Below are 26,053 nucleotides of genomic sequence, written 5' to 3'. Positions count from 1 at the left end.
TCTACAGAGTGGGCGGGGCCGGGACGAGAACCCGCGACCCCACCCGTGCATCCCGGGTCGGCGTGGGCGGGGCCGGGGGCGTGGCCTAGGCCACCCAGGTGCATCCTGGGAGTCTGTGTCCTCCGCCCACGAGCGTCCGACGCCCGCTATACCCGGGTGGTGGAGTGTCCGTGGGGCAGCCCCGACCCCGGGGGGGCGGAGCCGGCGGCGGAGGAGGCGGAGCCCGGCCCGAAGCTGTTGAAGGTGGCGGCGAGCGACCCCGGGATCATCGTGATGGCGGCGCCGGGGGGCGGGGCCGCGGCGGCGGCGGTGGCGGCGGCGAGCGGGACGTCGTCGGGCGAGCGCCTCAGGGTGAGCGCATAGTCGGGCGGGCAGGTCAGGCGCAGGCCTTCGACCCCGCCCGGCCCCGCCCCCTCCGCCATCTTGACGCAGTCCCCGCCGCGCCAGTTCCCCATCCCGTCCGACGACGCCTCGTTCCCGGGCCAGCGGCCGGCGCCGGGGGCGTGGCCTAGACCGGAAGTGAGCCCCCCAGACCCGGAAGTGGGTCCCCGGGATCCCCCGGGGCCCGAACTGGTTCCCCTGGGACCGGAAGTGGCTCCGGCAAAACCGGAAGTGCCCCTCCCGAAACCGGAAGCGGCTCCCCGGACGCTCCCGGGACCGGAAACGGGCCTCCCGACCCCCCCGGAGCCGCCGGCGGCCGACCCCGGGGTCCGGCGGTGGCTCTCGTGCCTCCGCTTGTCCTTCTTGTAGTAGAGGGCGGCGAAGGCCAGGACGTTGAGGAAGAGCAGCGAGGCCCCGACCGCGATGGTGACGCTCAGCTCCGTGGAGTAGTCGCCGCCGCGCCGCGTCTCGATCAGCACCGACGCCCCCCCGGGGTCCCCGCCCCGGCCGCGCCCGGGCGGCGGCGCCGCCCCCAGCGACGTCACCGACGATGACGTCATCGACGAGGTCACCGCGGGCCGCCGCGTGGCCTGCCGGGCCCGGGCGGGGGGCGGGGCCCGGCGCGTGGCGGCGGCGGCCATGTTGTCGGGGTCGGAGGGCGCGGCCCGCGTGGTGGTGCTGAGGTACTGCAGGGCGTCGCCCAGGCCGTGCAGGTGGGGGACCAGCTCGAGCCAGAACGCGACCTTGGTGGCGCGGTAGTGGTCGCGCACGCGGGGGCGGAGCCCGATGTGCAGGTAGAGCTGCTCGCGGGGGTCGTACTTGGACCACGCGACCTCCTCGAACCGGTTCGGACGCGTGTGGATGAACTTCGTGTCCTGCGGCACCGGCTGGTTGGGGTCCCTGCGGGGGGGGGGGAGGGGTAGGGGGGCGGAGTTTGGGGCCGGGTGGGCGGAGTCGGGGAGGGAGGGGGAGGAAAGACACAGTCAGCGTGATTTGGGAGGCGAACCCGTGACCTCTGACCTCACAGGTGACCCGGTGACCCCCGACCCCGGGGTCAGACCCTGACATCTGACCCCAGATTCAAACGCCGACCCCCATCACGCCTCCCTGATTTGACCTCTGACCCCACCCGGGACCCGAACCCACGACCTCTGACCTCGGGGTCCGACCCTGATTCCTGCTCTGGCGTCCGAACCTGCGACCCCAGGCTACCCCGGGGTCTGACCCGCGACCTGGTGACCCTGGACCCGAAATCTGACCCCAATGACCTCCGACCCTGAGACTCGGACCCCTGAGGTTGTGACCTCTGACCCCAATGCCAACCCCAGGGACCAACCCTGATGACCCCAGGACCCCGGACAGTTGACCCCAACTGTGACCCTTGACCCTGGAGTCCGACCCCGACACAAACCTCTGACCCCAGGGCTCAAACTGCCGACCCTGATCGCAGATCCGCGACCCCGACCTCAGGATTTGACCCCACGACCTTCGACCCTGAGACTCAAACCCCCGACCCCAATGCCGACCTCAGGGCTCCGTCCCCGCGACCTCAGGATGTGAGTTCACGACCCCAATTGTGACCCTTGACCCCAGGCTCTGACACCGACGCCCAAGCCTGGACCTGACCCCGATCGACCCCCCGACCCCCGACCCCGAACCCAAATCCATGTCCCCAAAATCTGAACCAGTGACCCCGACGACAACCCCCGACCCCCGACCCCCGACCCCGCGCTCACCCCGTCTTGGCGAAGTTGGTCCAGTAGGTCATGACGACGGCGCTGAGCATGACGTCGTTGCGCGAGAAGTTGCAGCCGAAGACGTCGGTCGGGCCGACCATGGGGACGCCGAACACGTAGGGCACCTCGTCGCCGTGGGCCGCGTCCCCGCCCGCCTCGGCCACGCCTCCTCCGGCCCCGCCCCCAACCCCGCCCCCGCCCCCGCCCCCGCCCCCGCCGCCGTGGCAGCGGTGGTAGAAGGCGTAGAAGTAGGTGGGGGAGCCGTAGCGGGCGTGGAGGTCGGCGGTGGCCACGGCGGGCGCCACCCACTGGTGGTCGGTGAACAGCGCCACCAGCGTCTTGCGCCGGGCCTCGGGGTTCTCGCGGTCGGCCCAGTCCGTGTACATGAACTTGACCGTCTCCCGCAGCGCCGCGCCGCCGTCCCCGCCCCCGGCCCCGCCCCCGCCGTACAGGTCGTCCACGAACCCGGCGACCGCGAGGTCGAAGGCCACGGCCGACACCCCGCCCCCGCCGCCGTCCACGCCATCCTCGCCGTCCCCGTCGCCGTCGCCGCCGCCGTCGAGGTCGAGGCCGTCGACGAACCGCGCGCCCTCGCCCTGGTTGACCCCGAGCATGATGTCGTAGTTGAGGAACTCGCCCTGCTCCATGAGGATCTGGGGGTCGTCGGGGATGACGTCGCCGTCCACCGTGGGCCCGAAGGCCACGTGGTAGGTGGCCGGGGCCACGCCCGCCCGCGCCAGCTCGCCCGCGTCCTTCCCGCGCAGGCAGGACACCAGCGCCGTCGAGTCCGCGCCCGACCCGCAGCCCACGCGCTCGCCCAGCGCCCGCGCGTACCGGGCCGGCTGGTAGTTCACGGCCCAGCTGGACAGCGCCGTCCCGCTCTGGATGATGGCCTTCTGGAACAGGCCTGGGGGCGGGGTCACGGGAGGGCGGGGCCGTGGGCGGGGCATGATGATGTGGGCGGAGTCAGAGGATGTGGGTGTGGTCATAAATGAAGGGCGGAGTCACACAGTGGGCGGGAACACGGGTCGCGTGAGCATCATGGGAGGAAGTGAAGAAAGGATAATGGGCGGGGTCAAAGTCGGGGGTGGGGTCGGAGGACACGGGTGGGGTTGGAAATAATGGGCGGTGTCAGAAAAAGCGGGGACGGTCAAAAGAAGGGGGCGGGGTCAGGAAATATGGGTGTGGTTATAAATAAGGGGCGGAGTCACACAGTGGGCGGGGCCACAGGTTGAGTGAGCATCATGTGGGAAGTGAAGGAAGAAAGAATGGGCGGGGTCATGGAAAGGGGCGGGGCCAAGACAGGGAGAGCAGTCAGGTGATGTCATCTGCGGATGGGCGGGGCCTCGGGGACGGGTGTCCACCACAGACCCCGCCCACCAGCACCAGAAGCCCCACCCACCCAGGCCACGCCCAGCTGAAGCCCCACCCTGCTGTGGCCCAGCACAGACCCTGCAAACTCCAGGCCCCGCCCACCTCGGCTCCGCCCACAAATCTCTTCCCGCCCATTATTTTCTCACCCAGGACCCGCCCACTTCCCCGCCCCCGGCCCCGCCCACGCTCACCCTCCGAGTAGTGTGACAGCGTCAGGAGGCTCACGCAGGAGGCGCCGGCGCCCGACCCGAACACGGTCACGCGCTTGGGGTCCCCCCCGAAGGCGCCCGCGTTCTCCTCCACCCAGCGCAGCGCCTGGATCTGGTCCAGCAGCCCGTAGTTACCCTTGGCCGCCTGGTCGCCCGTGCTCAGGAACCCTGCGGGGGGCGAGGGGCGGGGTCAGTGGGGTCACACGGGGTCACACAGCATCACATGGGGGTAACAGGGTCACGCACGCGTCACATGGGGTCAAATGTGGGTCACATGGGGTCAAATGTGGGTCACATGGGGTCACACAGGGGTCACATGGGGGGCACATGTGTCACATGGAGGTAACAGGGTTATACGGGGTCACATGGGAGTGATATGGGGTAACCTGGGGTCACACAAAGTTACACAGGGTCACGTGGGTCCATCAGGGTCATACAGGGGTCACACATGGGTCAAATGGGGGTCACACGGGGTCACACGTGACATCCCGGGGTCCCAATTGTACTGTCTGTAACCAGAGGTGGGGTCACAGGGGTCAGCAGAGGTCACGGGGTCACAGCTGTACCACATATGGTCATACCTGGGGTCACAGGGTCACTGAGGGTCAAAGTGGTCACCTGGGGGTGTCGGGGCCACCGGGGGTCACACCTGTGCTATCCGGGGTCGTGGGGTCACACGGGGGGGCGTGTCCGGGGCGGGGCTCACCCAGGACGCCCAGGCGGTAGTTGACGGTGACGACGATGACGCCGCCGTAGCTGGCGAGGACGCTGCCGTCCATGATGTTCCCGGTGCCCTCCATGTAGGAGCCGCCGTGGATGTAGACCATGACCGGCTTCCTGCCGCCGGGGTCGTGGGGGTCTGCGGGGCGGGGGCGGGGTCAGGGGCGCCCGGCACGCCCACTTCCTGTCTCTGACACGCCCACTTCCTGCCTGACACACCCACTTCCTGTACAATGTAGCTACTTCCTTTCTGTAAAATGGCCACTTCCTGTCTGACTGGTACTTCCTGTCTCAAATGAGGCCACTTCCTGTCAAAACACACGCACTTCCTGTACAAAATGCCTATTTCCTGTCATAGATGCCCACTTCCTGTCTGACACGCTCACTTCCTGTCTCTGACACGCCCACTTCCTGTCTAATATGGCTAATTTATAATACGGCTACTTGCGCCCATTTCCTGTCTGACACACCCACTTCCTGTCTAATATGGCGACTTCCTGTCTATGAAACGCACACTTCCTGCCTTAAATACGCCCATTTCCTGTCTCAGACACGGTCACTTCCTGTCTGAGATGTCAACTTCCTGTCTGGCAGCATCACTTCCTGTCCTACCCACTTCCACTCTGAAGCGAGGCTGATATTGCAAGATATGCAAATGAGGGCAGGTATGGAAATGAGCACATGAATATTCACGTCTCCTCACAGTGTGGGGCGGGGCGTATGCAAATGAGGTGCATAATAGTGATTTTATTAACAAACAGTAACAGGATGAACACAGGAAAATATGCTAATTAGCATCATTAACATGCAAATGAGATGTGCTCTTGAATAACCGCATCCATCCCATCAGGACAGGCGGAGCCTCTGCTGTGCGTATGCAAATGTCTATGCAAATCGGCCTCACATTGTGGGGCGTGGCCATGCAAATGCGCCCAGTCTGATTTCCATGCAGTCTTTATTGAGAGTGGGCGTGGCCGGTGCCATCATTATGCAAATAACAATAGGGATGTGGATGGTGAATATGCAAATGAGCATATGCTAATGAGGGAGTTATGCTAATGCCTCCTTGTGGATGTCTCCATCACCAGAGGGGACCATGCAAATGTCTTTCTCATTATGCAAACGACCTCATCAATATTCATAGACCAGCTTCCACTTTCCTCTACAATCTGTGAAAACCTCCCCTATTTAAATTCCTCATGGAGATTTGCATAGCTGATTTGCATGCTAATTTACATAATCTTCCACAAATGGAACCCAAACTCCTATTTCCCAGGCCCGACTGCGGTGTCACCGGTGGAGAAGTCACAGTCATGCCCCTGCCTCAGACCCGAGCAGGGGGACGGCACTTCCGGTGGGGGCGGGTCTGGGGGCGGAGTCATCAACGCCATGACGGCAAAATAATAATGTGACAGGAAGGAAACGCGTTTGGGGTCACGCGGGGTCGGCGCCCACGGGGGGGGGGGAAACGCGGGGAGAAAAATCAAAAATTAAATTTGAAAATAAAAAATCAGAGCGAATTAAGTGAAATTTATTAGAAAAAAAAAGAAAAAAATTTTCTAATTTAGGTTTTTTTTTATTTTATTTCATTTAATTTTTTTTTTTTAAAAAAAACGTAAAAATTGAAAATTAAAGAGAAAAAAGTTCATGAAAAAAAAAAAGTTGATTTTGGGGAAAAAAAGTTGATTTTTAATTTTATCTTTTTTTTCTTTTTTTTTTTTAAAGTGTTTTCAATGAAAAGAAAAACAATAATCAAGACATGAAAATTTTGTTTAAAAAAATAACATTTTTAATTTTGAAAAAATTTGGAAAAATAATAAATTGAGTTTTTTCTCTTTTTTTTTTTTCCAGTTTCTGAGACGGGAAGAAAAACAGATTTTTACGATTTCTGGGTCAAAAAAATAGAAAGACGTCGAACGAGAATTCGGGCGTTTGAAAAGCAAAGATCATTGTCGTTATTCATTCTGTTGCGCGAGCACCGGGCGACGGCGGAGGCGGCGACGGAAACTTCGCAAGAAAAAAAAAAAAAAAACAAAAATTTTAAGTAAAAACGAAAGAAAGAATTTTACGGAAGAAAAAAAGTTAAGAAAATTTGGAAAAAAAAAATGAATAGAAAAAACAAATTCACACAGAAGAAAAAGAAAAAAAAAAAAAAAAAAGGAAAAATTCTACCTTCGTCGTCACCGCGGTCGCGACCGGCGACGTCGTCCGCCGATTTCCGACTGTCGGCTCCTGGGGTCGGGGGAGGAAATAAAAAAAAAAAAAACAAACCCAGAAATGAAGACGGAACCGGGATCCGCGGCGCCAAGATGGCGGGTGAGGGGTCGGGGGCCAAAAACAATCCGGGACGTGCGACCGCGAGGCGGCGGATCCGTGAAAAAAAAATATAAAAAACGTTTAAATCGGGAAAATTAAACGTCCGAGGCGATGACATCACCGGGGTCCAGAGGGCGGGACGGGAACAGCAGGATGATTTGGGCGGGATGACGTCATTCAGGGGCGGGGCCGGAGCATGGAGGAGAGTGGGCGGTCGTGGCTATGCAAATGCATGCAAATGAGAGCGTGAGTCACACAGGCGTATGCAAATGTCTCAGGTTCGGGCCTGAGAGGATTGTGGGCAGGCACATGCAAATTTATGCAAATTATCCACGCACATAAATGACCGGGATGGAGATGCAGATCCTGCTGTGGACACAGACACAGATATGCAAAGTTATGCAAATGGACGTGGGCGAGCAAGTTAATGGCAATGACGACCAAGTTGGACGTTCATAATTATGCAAATTTATTGAAATCGACGGGCAAACGCGGACAAAATGGCGGACGTTCAGGTTCACGTGCATTTATGCAAATTCACTACATGCTAATGAGCCCCGTGAGCGGGGGCGGGGCTTACGCTGAAGAGACTCCCAATGAGGCGGACACAAGAGGAACACTCACACGCATGCAAATGTATGCAAATGAGCAGCGACCGCAGTCCAGCTTTTGATGAATAAATTAACATGATTTAAATATGCAAATGACATGCGGACATCGGGGATGACGTCATGGTTCCCCTCACGGGATCTGAGGCTCACGGGGTCACACAGTCGCTCCGTGGCCCCGCCCCCGATGGCGTCTTTTCACCTGATGACATCACTTCCTCCCCAATGACATCATCGTCACCTACGTTTCCCATGACATCATCCCCAACACGATGACATCATCCCCATGGACCCGGGCCCGATGACATCACATCCCCATCGTGGTGACGCCATTTGATCCCGATGATGTCACCTCAGACCCAATGACGTCATCCCCCCGAGGCCCCGCCCCCCCACCCCACGACTGCGCCCCCAGTCAGATGACATCGTCTCCACCCCGGCCACACGGTTTCACCCCGTGACCTCGCCCCTCACCCCACGACGACGTCACCGCCCCGCCCCCTCGAGGCCCCGCCCGCCCAGCCGAGGCCCCGCCCCCTCCGAGGCCCCGCCCCTCACCGTCCACGGGCGCGTAGACGTTGAGGAACAGGCAGTCCTCGCTCTGCTCGGCCAGGTAGGCGGCCAGGGCGTCCATGTTGCCGGTGAACCAGGCGGGCAGCATGTCGCGCAGCAGCGCGCGCTCGTCCAGCGGCTGCGGGCACACGGGCGCGAAACGCGTGGCGTTGCGCGTCCCCGCCCACGAGGACGGCGGCTCGGGCGGCTGGAACCGGCGCTCGCCCGTGGGCGGGGCCGCGTACGGGACGCCCAGGAACTGGTCCACGGGGCCCAGCAGCTCCGTGGGCGGCGACGTCCGCACCCCGCGCAGCTTCCCGTAGTTCGTCACCACCACCGGGTGCGGCGTGGGCGGGGCCTCGCCGGACGCTGCCAGACACAGGCACGACGCCCACAGCCACGCCCATGCCACGGAGGGCGGCCGGGGGGCCCGGGGGCGGGGCATGGTGACGTCCGGGACGCTGGGGGTCGGAGATGTGGGGCTTCCTGTGAGGTCCCCGGACACTTCCTGTTTGGAGAGAGTCACTTCCGGTCACAAAAAGGAGACTTCCTGTTAGAAAACGGTCACTTCCTGTTACCCAGGTGCCACTTCCTGTGATGAACAGCTCAGTTCCGGTTTTAAAATGTCATTTCCGGTCGCAGGGATGACACTTCCTGTTAATATGTGGTCACTTCCTGTGACGGGGAAGGCACTTCCTGTTGCAAACAGGTCGCTTCCGGCTCCGTAGAGCGAGTTATGGCCACAAAACCGACACTTCCTGTGATGACGCAGTCACTTCCTGTCACGAACGGGTCACTTCCGGTTTGAGGAGCCCAGGACGGGACCGGGATTCTCAATATATTTTAGAACGCGGTCACTTCCTGTGGTGGAGAAGCCACTTCCTGTTATACACAGGTCACTTCCTGATCCAGAGAATCACTTCCTGCTAGTATTCACTCACTTCCTGTGATGGGTCAACAACTTCCTGTTAGGAAACTGACTTCCTGTCCAGGAGACCAACACTTCCTGTTAGATCGCAGACACTTCCTGTGAGGTTGTGGCGACTTCCTGTTATGCTGGGATCACTTCCTGTCTGAGTGAGGTCGCTGCCGTCGTCTGAGGCCGACTCCCAAGTTCAAAATGGTCACTTCCTGTTGTCACAGAGCCACTTCCTGTTATGTCACAGTCACTTCCTATTACAATTTTTTGCTTCCTATGATGTCACAGCGACCCCTGACGATGGGCTGTCACTTCCTGTTGAACAAGGTCACTTCCTGTGACCGGCTGTGCACTTCCGGCGGCTGCACAGTCACTTCCTGTCACACGACGGCCACTTCCGGTTTCTAGCAAATCGTTTCCTGTGGCGTAAACGTCACTTCCTGTCGGTTCCCGGGCCACTTCCTGTTGCCTGAGGTCCCCTTTCAGCCGCTTCCTGTGAATTCCCGACTTCCTGTCAGTGTCTGTCCACTTCCTGTCAGTCTCCGGTCACTTCCTGTCACTTCTCTCCCACTTCCTGTCAGGTTTGGTGACGTCACGAGAGCTGGGGCGGGACTTCAAGGGGCGGGGCTGCGATGGGCGGGGCTTCTGTGACAGACGCCTCACTGTGTGAGCAGAGGATTGTGGGTAACGGAGCCTGGGCTTCTCACCCCATCTGTCAGTTGATGCCGCGGGCGTGGCCTCGGTGGGCGTGGCCTCGGTGGGCGTGGCCTCGGTGACTGACAGCTCAGCTCCCTGGGGTTCTGGTCCCACTAACTCCGCCTCCCAGCAGGGCCTGGCGTCCGACCGTCATGGCGTCCGGGGGCGGGGCAGAGCGTGAGTGACGTCATCCGGGTACCGCAGGGCGGGGCCGCGATGGCCGCAGGCGGTGACGCTGACTTCCTGTCTGCGCTCACGGGGCCTGCGGGGGCGGAGTCAGAAAGGGAGGTGAGAAGGGTGAGGACGGCTCATTTGAATATGATTATAATCTCATTAACATAATGATCATATGCAAATAGAAAAGATTAATTAAAATAATAATATCTGAAAAAACAGCATCGACATCTCATTAAGATGAATTCATATGCTAATTACAGCCTCATTAACATAATTACAATATGCAAATAAGATGTTAATTACATCCCACGAGAAGGAAATGACGACGTTATGTCAGTGAAGCGATAAATAGAATCTCGTTCAACCGGCGACGTCGCGACAACGCGTCAGAGCTGATGCTGATCAATAACTGATCACAATCGGCTGATGGTTCAGCTACGGTTTGATCACGACGACGTCGCGTCAATAAAGCGATTACGTGCGAAACAATGACGTCGTTTAAATGATGATCGTTACGATGACGTCCCAATAACACAGCCGGGTGATAATCAATAATCAATGTAATAATCAATCACTGTAATAGTCAATATAATAGTCAATGTAATAATCAATGTAATAATGTAATAATCAATAATCAATGTAATAATCAATAATCCACATGATAATAATCAATGTAATAATATAATAACCAATCACTGTAATAATCAATATAATAATAAATGTAAAAATCAATGTAAAAATCACTGTAATAATGTAATAATCAATGTAATAATCAATAATCAATCACTGTAATAATCAATATAATAATCACTGTAATAATCAATGTAATAATCACTAATAATCAATGTAATGATCAATAATGAATGTAATAATCAATGTAATAACATAATAATCAATCACTAATAATCACTGTCACAATCAGTGTAATAAGGTAATAATCAATGTAATGATCAATAATCAATGTAATAATATAATAATCACTGTAATAATCAATATAATAATAAATGTAAAAATCAATGTAAAAATCACTGTAATAATCAATGTAATAATATAATAATCAATCAGTGTAATAATCAATAATCAATGTAATAATCAATATAGTAATGTAATAATCACTGTGAAAATCACTGTAATAATGTAATAATCAATGTAATAATCAATAATCAATGTAATAATATAATAATCAATCAATATAATAATCAATATACTAATCACTGTAAAAATCACTGTAATAATCATTGTAATAATGTAATATTCAATATAATAATCAATGGAAACATCACTGTAATAATCAATGGAAAAATCACTGATATAATCAATGATACTGAATAATAATAAACAATCAATTTTAACAATTGTTAAAAAATTACACAAATGGCAACAAAACCGACATCAATATTTATTTATTATCATCAGTTTGTTGTTGTAACTGTTTGACGTCGTCGTTGACGTCGATTTCTCATCATTTTATTGGTTCTGATGAAGATATTTCGTCAATAAGACGATGACGGCGACGTCGCAGGAGAAGCCGCGACCGCGAATTAAATCCCAATAAAAATCGTTTCCGAGAACCGCGGCCGCGAGAAAAACGTCGGGTAAAACCGTCGCGTCTCAATATCGATAAATTGGAAATAAATTGACGTTAATACAAATATAAATGTAAATATCATCAATATGATAATGAATAAATTTAAATATTGAGGTAAATAAATATAACAAATGAATGTAAATATTGATGTTAATATAAATATAATCAATTGATGTCAATATTAATAATAATGTTGATGTTAATTTAAATATAAATATAATCAATTGAGGTCAATATTAATAATAATGTTGATGTTAATTTAAATATGAATATAATCAATTGATGTCAATATTATTAATAATGTTGATGTTAATTTAAATATGAATATAATCAATTGATGTCAATATTATTAATAATGTTGATGTTAATTTAAATATAAGTATAATCAATTGATGTCAATATTAATAATAATGTTGATGTTAATTTAAATATAAATATAATCAATTGATGTCAATTCAATTGATGTCAATATTAATAATAATGTTGATGTTAATTTAAATATAAGTATAATCAATTGATGTCAATATTAATAATAATGTTGATGTTAATTTAAATATAAATATAATCAATTGATGTCAATTCAATTGATGTCAATATTAATAATAATGTTGATGTTAATTTAAATATAAATATAATCAATTGATGTCAATATTATTAATAATGTTGATGTTAATTTAAATATAAATATAATCAATTGATGTCAATATTAATAATAATGTTGATGTTAATTTAAATATAAATATAATCAATTGATGTCAATATTAATAATAATGTTGATGTTAATTTAAATATAAATATAATCAATTGATGTCAATATTAATAATAATGTTGATGTTAATTTAAATATGAATATAATCAATTGTTGTCAATATTATTAATAATGTTGATGTTAATTTAAATATAAGTATAATCAATTGATGTCAATATTAATAATAATGTTGATGTTAATTTAAATATAAATATAATCAATTGATGTCAATTCAATTGATGTCAATATTAATAATAATGTTGATGTTAATTTAAATATAAGTATAATCAATTGATGTCAATATTAATAATAATGTTGATGTTAATTTAAATATAAATATAATCAATTGATGTCAATTCAATTGATGTCAATATTAATAATAATGTTGATGTTAATTTAAATATAAATATAATCAATTGATGTCAATATTATTAATAATGTTGATGTTAATTTAAATATAAATATAATCAATTGATGTCAATATTAATAATAATGTTGATGTTAATTTAAATATAAATATAATCAATTGATGTCAATATTAATAATAATGTTGATGTTAATTTAAATATAAATATAATCAATTGATGTCAATATTAATAATAATGTTGATGTTAATTTAAATATGAATATAATCAATTGTTGTCAATATTATTAATAATGTTGATGTTAATTTAAATATAAGTATAATCAATTGATGTCAATATTAATAATAATGTTGATGTTAATTTAAATATAAATATAATCAATTGATGTCAATTCAATTGATGTCAATATTAATAATAATGTTGATGTTAATTTAAATATAAGTATAATCAATTGATGTCAATATTAATAATAATGTTGATGTTAATTTAAATATAAATATAATCAATTGATGTCAATTCAATTGATGTCAATATTAATAATAATGTTGATGTTAATTTAAATATAAATATAATCAATTGATGTCAATATTATTAATAATGTTGATGTTAATTTAAATATAAATATAATCAATTGATGTCAATATTAATAATAATGTTGATGTTAATTTAAATATAAATATAATCAATTGATGTCAATATTAATAATAATGTTGATGTTAATTTAAATATAAATATTATCAATTGATGTCAATTCAATTGATGTCAATATTAATAATAATGTTGATGTTAATTTAAATATAAATATAATCAATTGATGTCAATATTAATAATAATGTTGATGTTAATTTAAATATAAATATAATCAATTGTTGTCAATATTATTAATAATGTTGATGTTAATTTAAATATAAATATAATCAATTGATGTCAATATTATTAATAATGTTGATGTTAATTTAAATATGAATATAATCAATTGATGTCAACATTAATAATAATGTTGATGTTAATTTAAATATAAATATAATCAATTGATGTCAATATTATTAATAATGTTCCGTTTAAATAAATTAGAGCTGCGATCGCGCCGCGGTGAAATCGATAACTCACCTAAACAGCAGCCGATCGTGAAAATATCGATATCAATTTCTCGTGGAAAAAATCACAATATTCAACCTGTCGCCGTAAAAAGGAAAATAAAAAATAAAAAAACGACAAACGTGAAGTAAAAAACGACGTAAACATAAATCAGTAACGACGTCGGTAACCGATTGCGATCAATGAATCAACGACAGAAATCGCATCGGAAAATGGTGACGTCGCATGAAAATCGATGAATAAATCAGCAGAGCGGCAAATTAACGAAACATGAAAATCAATAAATTAGTAAAACGGTAAATTAATAAAATGAATTCACGTCAATAAAAAAATCACGGCGTTTGCGCGAAACTAATAATAGAAAAAAATCACAGCGGATCGTCGTCAATCGTCACGCGTGACGCGAGGCAGACGACGGCGGACGCGCAAAATACGCGAATAACGATGAACACGTGAGTAATATCAGTGATTAATAATAAATAATAACCACAACGCACGTTACTGTGATTGATCATGTGAATGAGCGATCGTGATGATCAATAACAAATCAAACGCCGCGGAACAATCGCAGGGATGAACAATAATCAATAGCGATAAAACGATATAAAACAATCGCGAGAGAGAAATAAATCAATATAAATGATTGGAAACAGTCGCGACCGATAACAGGTAATAAACACGAGGAAATCGGCAAATAAATTCACGTCAGTAAAAAAAAATGACGATATTTGTACGGATCGTGACGGCGATCAATGATTCCCAATTAAATGATAACGATAAATAAAAAATAGTTGATCAATGATTCCAAATTAAATGATAACGAGAAATAAAAAAAAGTTGATCAATGATTCCAAATTAAATGATAACGAGAAATAAAAAAAAGTTGATCAATGATTCCAAATTAAATAATAACGATAAATAAAAAATAGTTGATCAATGATTCCCAATTAAATAATAACGATAAATAAAAAATAGTTGATCAATGATTCCAAATTAAATAATAACGATAAATAAAAAATAGTTGATCAATGATTCCCAATTAAATAATAACGATAAATAAAAAATAGTTGATCAATGATTCCCAATTAAATAATAACGATAAATAAAAAATAGTTGATCAATGATTCCCAATTAAATAATAACGATAAATAAAAAATAGTTGATCAATGATTCCCAATTAAATAATAACGATAAATAAAAAATAGTTTATCAATGATTCCCAATTAAATGATAACGATAAATAAAAAATAGTTGATCAATGATTCCCAATTAAATAATAACGATAAATAAAAAAACAGCGAGATAAATAACGATTGATTACGGCTATAAAATGAACGGCGGTGACGATGGATCAGAAAATGCAAATTTTTACCATAAATATTATTAATATCAATAGGAAGTAAAATAATTGATAATTATCGATAATGATGACGGCGCGAACAATAAACAAACGCAGAACAACGACGTATAAATAGTTAAGCGACGACGGTAAAAAAACAACCCGAAATACGTCCGTGGGGCAGCGAGAGGTGATAACTGATAAATAATCGATAATAGTGACGGAAACGGTGGAAAGTGACGGTGACATGGACGTCGGTGATTGACGGCGGTGAATCGTCGTCATAATAAATGATAAACGATGAACCAATTGATGATAAATAATAAAAAGTAATCGGCGAGTGAGACAAAACCTTTACAACAATCAATAAGTGATAATTAATAAAAACAGTCGGAGATGATGAGCAAATGTAAATAATACGAAAGTATAATAACAATAATAAATAAAAATAAATGAATAAAAATAAATAAAATAATATATAAAATAATAAAAATAAAATAATAGATAAAAAATAAATAAAATAATATATAAAATAATAAAAATAAAATAATAAAAATAAAAATAGATAATAAATAATTGAAATAAAATAAATAAAATAAAATAAAATAAAATGAAACAGAAATAAAATGATATAAAATAAAATAATACGAAATTATAATATTAATAAAAATAGAAATAGATAATAAATAATAAAAATAATATAAAATAAATAAAATAAAATGAAACAGAAATAAAATGATGTGAAATAAACTAATAATACGAAATTATAATATTAATAAAAATAGAAATAGATAATAAATAATAAAAATAATATAAAATAAACAAAATAAAATAAAATGAAACAGAAATAAAATGATGTGAAATAAATTAATCGCTGTGAAAAATAAACTAATCACCGTGAAATGATAAAACAATACTGATAATGAATAAAATAATAATAACGAATCTTAACAAATAATTATCGATTATAATAAATCAATTATTATTATCAATTATTATTATCAATTATTATTATCAATTATTATTATAATAAATCAATGAAACGGCGGGAAATAAGAGCGGATGAGACGTAAATAAAGCGACATAAACCCGATAATCAGGGACCACGAATAGTGACGAATAAAACGACAGAAGACAATAAATAAATAATAATCAATAAGTGAAACGGTGAAACAGCGTCACCGACAAGAATCCGTCAGTGACACGACGTGACCTGATCACGAGTCATCGCGATGACCGATAGATAAAACGAAGACGGTAATAAAATATTAACGTCACCGATAAAATGATAAAGTAGAATAATTACAAAATAAATAATTAATGAATAATTATGCTAATATGACAAACTCTTTATTACTTATTATTATTTATCATTATTTGATAATTTATATTTTAAATGAAATTTTAAAGAAATCGTGATATTAATGCTTATTAAGTAACAGAATCATCACGATGCCATAATAAAATAATAGGGTGATTACGACAATAAAACAGTAATATTTTTAATTAATTGTAACAATTAATTAAATATTTATGTGCATAAATAATTGTATCAGTTATTTATAAAACACCGATGGAATAATAAATAACAGCACAAGCGAGTTGATAAAATTAAATGCGAATAAAAGCGAAAGGTAAACGCGGCGAATAAATGGAAGTCAGTGAGGCGACGAAATATCAATAAAATGATAAAAATAACAAAAAACTCCATAAAATAGCGACGGCAAAGGAAAGGGGTCAAAAGGACGACGATTGATTTTACGTTAAACATCGATAATGAATCATTAATAATATTATATTAATAATATTAGTGACACTAACAACAATGAATAATAAATAACAAAAACCGTAACAAAAAACTCGCGATTCTAACATAAAAAACAATGACAAATATGAACAGTGAACGATACGAAAATAAACGATAAGTAATAACTAATCACAAGATAAACAATAATCAATAATTGTAATAATATAATAACAGAAATTGTCGTTTTTATCTATAATATTAATTATAATAATATTAATAGCAATAGTAGATATAAAAAATTGATAAATACTAATGATATCGGCAATGATAATGATAATGATGAATAAATTATGACGATGTGAATAATAATGATCAATAGAGAAACGTCAGACAATAATGAATAATTACAAATTATTTTTCAATAATAATAAAATTTTTATCAATAAATAATCATAATAATGAATAATAATAAAAGGAAATAAGAACGTTAAATAATGTGAATGTTACGCAGACCTATGCAAATCTATGCAAATGAGCCCGGCAGGGCGAGTCCATGAAATAATAACAGTAACGTGAATGAGTCACAATGACGACGATAAGTTGTAGTCGATGAGATTAAATGATGCAAAATGACGACAAGTCAGTAAAATCGAACAACGATAAAGATGAAAAATATCGATGACGACAGAAATGAGAACGAGGAAGTTAAATGCACAGCGAGAATCATAAATCAATCAATAAACAATGACACAATCAGTCACTAATTAATAAAATTAATAATAAATGAATCAATAAATGATGACACAATTAGTCACTAATTAATAAAATCAATAATAAATGAATCAATAAATGATGACACAATTAGTCACTAATTAATAAAATCAATAATAAATGAATCAATAGATGATGACACAATCAGTCACTAATTAATAATAAATGAATCAATAAATAATGACAGAATTAGTCACTAATTAATAAAATCAATAATAAATGAATCAATAAATGATGACACAATCAGTCACTAATTAATAAAATTAACAATAAATGAATCAATAAACAATGACACAGTCACTAATTAATAAAATTAATAATAAATTAATCAATAAATGATGACACAATTAGTCACTAATTAATAAAATTAATAATAAATGAATCAATAAATGATGACACAATTAGTCACTAATTAATAAAATTAATAATAAATGAATCAATAAATGATGACACAATTAGTCACTAATTAATAAAATTAATAATAAATGAATCAATAAATGATGGCACAATTAGTCACTAATTAATAAAATTAATAATAAATGAATCAATAGATGATGACACAATCAGTCACTAATTAATAATAAATGAATCAATAAATAATGGCAGAATTAGTCACTAATTAATAAAATCAATAATAAATAAAATTCATAAAAAAATAAAATAAAAAATAAAAATGACTGGAGACCGCGAATGCAATAATAAATAAAATTATAAAAAAAATAAACGAATGATAAAAAAAATAAGAGAATAAATTACATTTTTGAAAAAAAAAAAAAAGTTCAGCGTCGATGAAACAAAATAACGAGGAAAATCAAGAGAAAATGAAATAAAAATGAGAATAAAGCAGATCCGATAAAACCACGGAATAATAATGAGAAGTAAAACACAATTAATAATATTAGGTCGGTAAATGATAATTAAAGACCTGAAGACAATAATAATAATAATAATAATAATAATAATAAATCGTGACGTCTCATGAACAGAACACGGATGACGTCGCGTTAAAATAAAATTGTGACGTCTCCATAAAATAGTTATATACAAGTTAAATTAATATTCACATTACACTTAAATAACAGCAGCATCTCATTAAATTAAATTATTAACGCAATAATCATATTCCATGAAAATTACCGTCTTATCAAAACCACAACGTCTCATTAGATCATCAATGTTAATCGATCTCTCGCAGAAAAAAAAAAATATTCAATTTGTCTCAACAAAAACAACACCTGAAAACAGCGACGTCTCATTAACACAACATTATTATTATTATTATTATTATTATTAAAATGAGATTATAATGTCTCAGTCAAAAAAACCAATCACGAGGTTTGGACGAAAATAATCGAAATATAAATAAATATAAAACAATCACTGCAGAAAGAGTCATTAATGACGAATAATCAGGAAAAAAATCAATAAAAAAAGGACGAGAAATACACAAAGGGGAAAAAATAAAATAGATAAATAATAATCGAAATATAAACAGTGATATTAATAAAACATAAATAACAGTAATAAAAATATAAATGAATGTAAATAACATTACTGATTGATAAGTGATTATGAGCAATAATCAATAAGTCAAACGATATGAAACAGTAACAAAAATACATAATAAGAAACAATGGTTATAAAAAAATGGTCTAAAACAGTAACGGCTAAAGATAAATCAATATAAATGATGGAAATTGATGATAAAGATCAATGAAACAGTGAACGAGAAAATTAGTAAATAATTGTGATAATAAATACTAATCAATAAATCAAAAGATGACATATACTAATAAATACTATTCAACAAACGATATAAAAACATTAAAATAATGAATAAATAATAATAATAAAATATATAATAATATACTAATATAATAATATAATATAAAATAGATAATTGATCATATATGATAATATAATAATAATAAAATTAAAATAATGAATAAATAAAAATAATCACTGAAACGGAGATGATGAGTAAATCGACTTTAATAATATAAAATGAAAACAAAAATAAATAAACATAAATAAGAAAAATGAGTAACGTGATATAAAATAAATTAATCCCTGTGAAAGAATGACTTAAAAATCATCCTAATAACTAATGATCAATAATAATAAATCAAACGGCGGGAAATAATAATAGACGATAGCGAAATAAAACAATAATAATAATAGTAATTAAAATAAATAGAAATAAAATATTAAATAAATAAAAATAAAATAATAATAACAATAATAATAAAAAATTAATAATAAATAATCATAGACGATACTGATTTAAAAATGGTGATCAGGAACCATAAATAATAATAAATATAACGACATAAGACAGTGAAATAATAATAATAATTTAACGTTAATAAATGTTAAATGAAACGGTTAAAAAAAAATAATCGGTAAGAATCGATCGATAAATCACAATAACTGATCAATAAAACAATGAACCCAGAATCATCAGTGAGAACGAGGTGCAGCCGGCGAGATGAGACGATAATAAACAACATTAGTGTCGATAATAAAATAATCAGACATTAATGTCAACAACGCCGTAAAATAATCGCGATACAACAAACTGATAACAGTATTGATCTTCATTACATAATAAAATGAAAAAAAAAAGTCACGATAAAGACACGATAAGTCGGCTGTGAAAATAAAACAACATCGATTTTAAATAATAAATTTGATTACGATCAAATAATAATCAATAGTGACATAATAAATTGATTACGATCAAATAATAATGTGAAATAATAAATTGATTACGATCGGGTGACGGCGATGAAATCGCAACAATAAATACGAGCCGATGAAATCGAGCGACGGCGGAAGCGAAACGTAATCAATCGCAGCGGATCGATCGAAGTCACCGCGTCGGCGGCGAAGGAACCGGAATAAATGATAATAAAATAACGTTAATTAATAAACAGAGTCCAAAAAAAAAACCCCCAGTAAAGCGAATTAATAATGATCGATTAATCACCTAATCAATAAAATATAAGGAAATAAAAATTAATAACAGTCGACGGAATTAAATGAAAAATTAAATAATAATAAAACGTCATTAAGACCCGACTGGCGATAAAAATGAATTAAATGAGCGATGACAGTGATGAGGGACGAAATAAATCAATAAATTATTAATAATAATATAAGGAAATAAAGATTGATAATAAAACGAATTATTACGAGATGAGTTACCTAATTAATCAAATTCATCATATGAAAAAATGAAAAATCAATAAAAACAGTGAGTGAAATAACGAGATGAAAATAAATAGACGATCGATAATGAATCATAGCCGAAAGTAAATAAAATGACGTCTCGATAGGAAAAAAACTAATAAAAAGGTTTAGAGTCGAGAAAACGAAATAATAATAATAAAAAATCCAGAGGAAATAAATAAAAAAAAATAAATAAAAAATAAAATAAATAAATAAAAATGACGACAAACCAGGTCCGATGGAACCGCGGAATCATAACGACAATAATGAGAATCAATATCCGATTGATCGAAACGACAAATCAAAGTCGGAAAAACAGGAACAAGAAAAATGGGAAAATAGGAAACAAATGACGAATCGGAGCCGATAGGAACCGGAAATCAATAATAATTGATGGTTATGGCGAACGAAGAGATCAATAGGCAGAGGATCGATGTTTACAATAAGGGGATGAAACGATCACGGGAAATTAAATAAAAAAAGTGTCGATGACATTGATTAAAAATAAAACGATTAACGATAAATAATGAAATAACAGCAAAATGATGAGAAAATAATATCGAAACAGCAAAATAATAATGACGTCAAGTGAAGTCGGACGAGAGTTTGTCAAACGGAAAATCGATAATCAATAATCGAAAACGATCAGAGAAATAATAAAAACACGTAAGGTCAAGGTGAGAGACGATAATGATAATAATCGATGATTCGAAAATTATTAAAGAAAATAAAAATGAAAAGCGCTGATTGTTGGTGAAGAGAAAACATTAAATACGCGCGAAAAATCATAATCAATAATAACGATGATGATGATGGATCATAAAAATAAATAATTTCCTTATTATATTAATTATAATGAAAATAATAAAATAATAAAATAATAATCAATATCAAATTAATAGCGAAATAAATAATAATGGGAGCGAGTGACGGTAAAATAATAATCAATAATCAATAATAATAATAATCAATATCACACAGTAAAAAGATCAACAAGAACGTTCAAGTCTGAGATAGAAAACGATGATCAATACTGACCGCGAACGAGATAAACGATAACCAATCGTGAGATCGACGATGATCGATAACCAGGTGAAACACGGGAAACACGTGACGTGACGTGAAAGTAACAGTGAAAACAAATAATAATCACAAAGAAAAAGAAAAATAAACCCACGTGACGGCGATAAACAATAATCAATAATAATCGATAACGAGCAATAATGATTAATTGATCACAGCGAATGAAAACGGCGACGATAAAAATAAAAATAAAAATAAAATAAAATAAATCAAATACGCGATCGATGGCTGTCGATGACGTCATCAGCGAGCGCGACGACGACGGCGAAAAAAAAAACAATAAATAACGACGCAAAGTGAATCCGGAGGCGGAAAAACCGTGATAAGTGATCAATAAAGCTAACGATTAATTAATTATTATTAACGATGATCAGCTACTGCTGTTAACAACGACAACAACTAACGCTGATTAAACTAATTAATCATCACCGTGAAAACAATAATTAACCGCGATCGACGATGATAAATCAATCAAACGGCGGGGAAAAAAAAACAGTAATAATGAAAATGACGACAATAAATAGAAATAAAATAATAATAAAAACGATATCATGATAATCTGCAATGATAATCAATAATCAATAATCAATAATCAATAATCAATGACAGTGACAATCGTTAATGGAAAAAATCTCACAGCGAACAATAAAAGTAAATAAATCACAGCGAATGAAAAACGGCGACGATAAAAATAAAAATAATAAAATCAAATACCCGATCGATGGCTATCGATGACGTCATCAGCGAGCGCGGCGACGACGACGATGATGACGAAAGATAATGAGAAAATGACGCAAAGTGAATCAGGAAAAACTGTGATAAATGATGATAAAGTCACGGTTAATGAATTAACGGTGATCAATTAGATGATCAAACAACGATAACAACTAATGATGATCAATATCATTTATCTGTTTATTTGTGTTTTTTTATTTTTGTTTATTATCGTTATTTTTATTATTATTATTATCGTTTTATTTTTCCCGCCGTTTGATTTGTCTATGATCATTGATCGCGGTTATTAACTGTTATTATCAATGATAATCAATAAATCCAACGGCGGGAAAAAAAAATAATAAGAAGAATAAAAATAATGACAATAAATAAAAATAAAAAACAAAAATCAATAAATAATATTGACAACTAATTAATAATCTGCAATAATCAATAATCAATAAATAAATCAAACGGTGGGAAAAATAATAAAACAATAGTAAATAAAAATAAATAAAATAAATAAATAACATCAATAATTAACTAATAACCTGCAATAATCAATAATCAATAAATAAATCAAACGGTGGGAAAAATAATAAAACAATAATAAATAAAAATAAATAAAATAAGTAAATGACATCAATAATTAACTAATAACCTTCAATAATCAATAATCAATAAATAAATCAAACAGTGGGAAAAATAATAAAACAATAATAAATAAAAATAAATAAAATAAATAAATGACATCAATAATTAATTAATAATCTGCAATAATCAATAATCAATAAATAAATCAAACGGTGGGAAAAATAAAAAAACAATAAAAAATAAAAATAAATAAAATAAATAAATGACATCAATAATTAATTAATAATCTGCAATAATCAATAATCAATAAATAAATCAAACGGTGGGAAAAATAATAAAACAATAGTAAATAAAAATAAATAAAATAAATAAATGACATCAATAATTAATTAATAATCTGCAATAATCAATAATCAATAAATAAATCAAACGGTGGGAAAAATAATAAAACAATAATAAATAAAAATAAATAAAATAAATAAATGACATCAATAATTAATTAATAACCTTCAATAATCAATAATCAATAAATAAATCAAACAGTGGGAAAAATAATAAAACAATAATAAATAAAAATAAATAAAATAAATAAATGACATCAATAATTAATTAATAATCTGCAATAATCAATAATCAATAAATAAATCAAACGGTGGGAAAAATAAAAAAACAATAAAAAATAAAAATAAATAAAATAAATAAATGACATCAATAATTAATTAATAATCTGCAATAATCAATAATCAATAAATAAATCAAACGGTGGGAAAAATAATAAAACAATAGTAAATAAAAATAAATAAAATAAATAAATGACATCAATAATTAATTAATAATCTGCAATAATCAATAATCAATAAATAAATCAAACGGTGGGAAAAATAATAAAACAATAATAAATAAAAATAAATAAAATAAATAAATGACATCAATAATTAATTAATAATCTGCAATAATCAATAATCAATAAATAAATCAAACGGTGGGAAAAATAATAAAACAATAATAAATAAAAATAAATAAAATAAATAAATGACATCAATAATTAATTAATAACCTGCAATAATCAATAATCAATAAATAAATCAAACAGTGGGAAAAATAATAAAACAATAATAAATAAAAATAAATAAAATAAATAAATGACATCAATAATTAATTAATAATCTGCAATAATCAATAATCAATAAATAAATCAAACGGTGGGAAAAATAATAAAACAATAATAAATAAAAATAAATAAAATAAATAAATGACATCAATAATTAATTAATAATCTGCAATAATCAATAATCAATAAATAAATCAAACAGTGGGAAAAATAATAAAACAATAGTAAATAAAAATAAATAAAATAAATAAATGACATCAATAATTAATTAATGACCTTCAATAATCAATAATCAATAAATAAATCAAACAGTGGGAAAAATAATAAAACAATAAATAAAAATAAATAAAATAAATAAATGACATCAATAATTAACTAATAACCTGCAATAATCAATAATCAATAATCAATAACAATCAATAATCAATAATCAATCGCAGCCGAGTCACAGGAAACCTCACAATAAACATCAATAATTAATCAATAAATAATAAACGTGAAGAACGACAACCAGGTGACCGTTATGCAGATCACATGCAAATCATATGCAAATGAGCCGGACTCACACAGAGAACAGGGACTCGGTGCAGCCTTTAGGTCCTGAGACCACATGTAAATCATATGCAGATTATGCAGATGGGAGGGGCCTGAGCTCCAGGTCATCCCCCTGCCTCACACTCACTGTCATCCACCTGCCTCAGACTCACACTCACAGTCATCCCCCTGCCTCACACTCACTGTCATCCCCCTGCCTCACACTCACTGTCGTCCCCCTGCCTCAGACTCACTGTCATCCCCCTGCCTCACACTCACACTCACAGTCATCCCCCTGCCTCACACTCACACTCACAGTCATCCCCCTGCCTCACACTATTATCCCCCTGCCTCACACTCACAGTCATCCCCCTGCCTCACACTCACTGTCATCCCCCTGCCTCACACTCACTGTCGTCCCCCTGCCTCAGACTCACACTCACAGTCATCCCCCTGCCTCACACTCACACTCACAGTCATCCCCCTGCCTCACACTGTTATCCCCCTGCCTCACACTATTATCCCCCTGCCTCACACTCACAGTCATCCCCCTGCCTCACACTCACACTCACAGCCATCCCCCTGCCTCACACTGTCATCCCCCTGCCTCACACTCACAATCATCCCCCGGCCTCACACTCACAATCATCCCCCTGCCTCACACTCACAATCATCCCCCTGCCTCACACACTCACAGTTATTCCCTTCTTCACACTCACACTCACAGTCATCCTCCGGCCTCACACCCGCGGCTCATTTGCATACGGATTTGCATATCTCCGTCCCCCCCACCCCCACCCGGTATTTAAAGCCCCCGCGACCCCAGGCTGGACCCCGCGTGCGACCCCGGGCCCCGGACGCCGCCGCCTCCGGCTCCACCCGCCCAGGCCGGACCCGCGCTCACCCGCGGCCGCGCCGTAGCCCAGGCTGCCCCGCGGGGTCGGGGCCGCAGCCGAGGTTGGACCGCGTCCGCCGCCGCCGCCGCCGCGGTTTTACCCAGAATCCTCCGCGGCCGCGGCAAGATGGCGGCGGCGCCCGGGGGGCGGGGCCTGCGTCGCTGCGTCACTCGGGTCGCGGGGTAACGAGGTCGCGGTCGTCCCCCTGCCTCCGAGACGCCGCGGTGCGCGCTCGGCGTCATCCCCCTGCCTCAGTCACTCGCAGCCACTCGCCGTCATCCCCCGGCCGTAGCTCCGTCCGTTTTTTTCCCGTTTTTTTTTTTTTTTTAAGGTTTTAAGTCGTCACTCGCGGTCATCCCCCTGCCTCCGACCCTGGCGACAGACGCGGGGCTACGCGGACCGGGGGTCCCGGGGCCGGAGCGTGACGTCACAGCCGGGGCCGGGGTGGGCGGGGCCCCGGGGTTCACAGGGGCGGGGCCCCGGGGTCACGATCGCGGACGCGGATATGCTAATGAGGGGGCGGAGCCGGCAGCGACGTCACCCGCC

The 26,053-nt window shown here is 39.8% G+C and overlaps 1 protein-coding gene across 9 annotated transcripts; it reads right to left on the bottom strand.

Moving 5' to 3' along the window:
• Nucleotides 1–25,889, bottom strand: LOC143437363 (neuroligin-4, X-linked-like). Of its 9 annotated transcripts, XM_076922167.1 has the most exons (10): nt 25,516–25,815; nt 22,373–22,471; nt 13,500–13,565; nt 9,992–10,262; nt 7,903–9,773; nt 6,593–6,652; nt 4,407–4,559; nt 3,683–3,868; nt 2,118–3,024; nt 2–1,281 (listed from the first exon to the last, which is right to left on the bottom strand). In XM_076922167.1, the coding sequence occupies exons 5-10, from the start codon at nt 8,339–8,341 to the stop codon at nt 147–149; spliced, it is 2,880 nt and encodes a 959-aa protein (XP_076778282.1). In that variant the 5' UTR covers nt 8,342–9,773; nt 9,992–10,262; nt 13,500–13,565; nt 22,373–22,471; nt 25,516–25,815; the 3' UTR covers nt 2–146. The 9 variants fall into 9 exon arrangements, with proteins under 9 accessions (XP_076778287.1, XP_076778286.1, XP_076778282.1 ...); XM_076922168.1 differs by lacking the exon at nt 22,373–22,471; XM_076922164.1 differs by lacking the exon at nt 9,992–10,262 and having other exon boundaries at nt 25,516–25,812.
• Nucleotides 25,890–26,053: the final 164 nt, after the last annotated feature.

The sequence above is a fragment of the Arvicanthis niloticus genome, chromosome Y, assembly GCF_011762505.2.
Source record: "Arvicanthis niloticus isolate mArvNil1 chromosome Y, mArvNil1.pat.X, whole genome shotgun sequence".
NCBI classification, from domain to species: domain Eukaryota; kingdom Metazoa; phylum Chordata; class Mammalia; order Rodentia; family Muridae; genus Arvicanthis; species Arvicanthis niloticus.
The sequence above is the reverse complement of the archived record's forward strand: the minus strand, read 5'-3'. Positions and strand labels throughout refer to the sequence as shown.

What these genes read in the sequence shown, in the direction of transcription:
- LOC143437363 (XM_076922167.1), bottom strand. Translation starts at nt 8,341, where the DNA reads ATGCCCCGCCCCCGGGCCCCCCGGCCGCCCTCCGTGGCATGGGCGTGG. An exon ending in CGTCTACGCGCCCGTGGACG is followed by an intron (nt 6,653 to 7,902) that starts GTGAGGGGCGGG and finishes CCCCGACCCCAG; the next exon opens with GAGCCGACAGTCGGAAATCG. An exon ending in ACCAACTTCGCCAAGACGGG is followed by an intron (nt 1,282 to 2,117) that starts GTGAGCGCGGGG and finishes CCCCCCCCGCAG; the next exon opens with GGACCCCAACCAGCCGGTGC.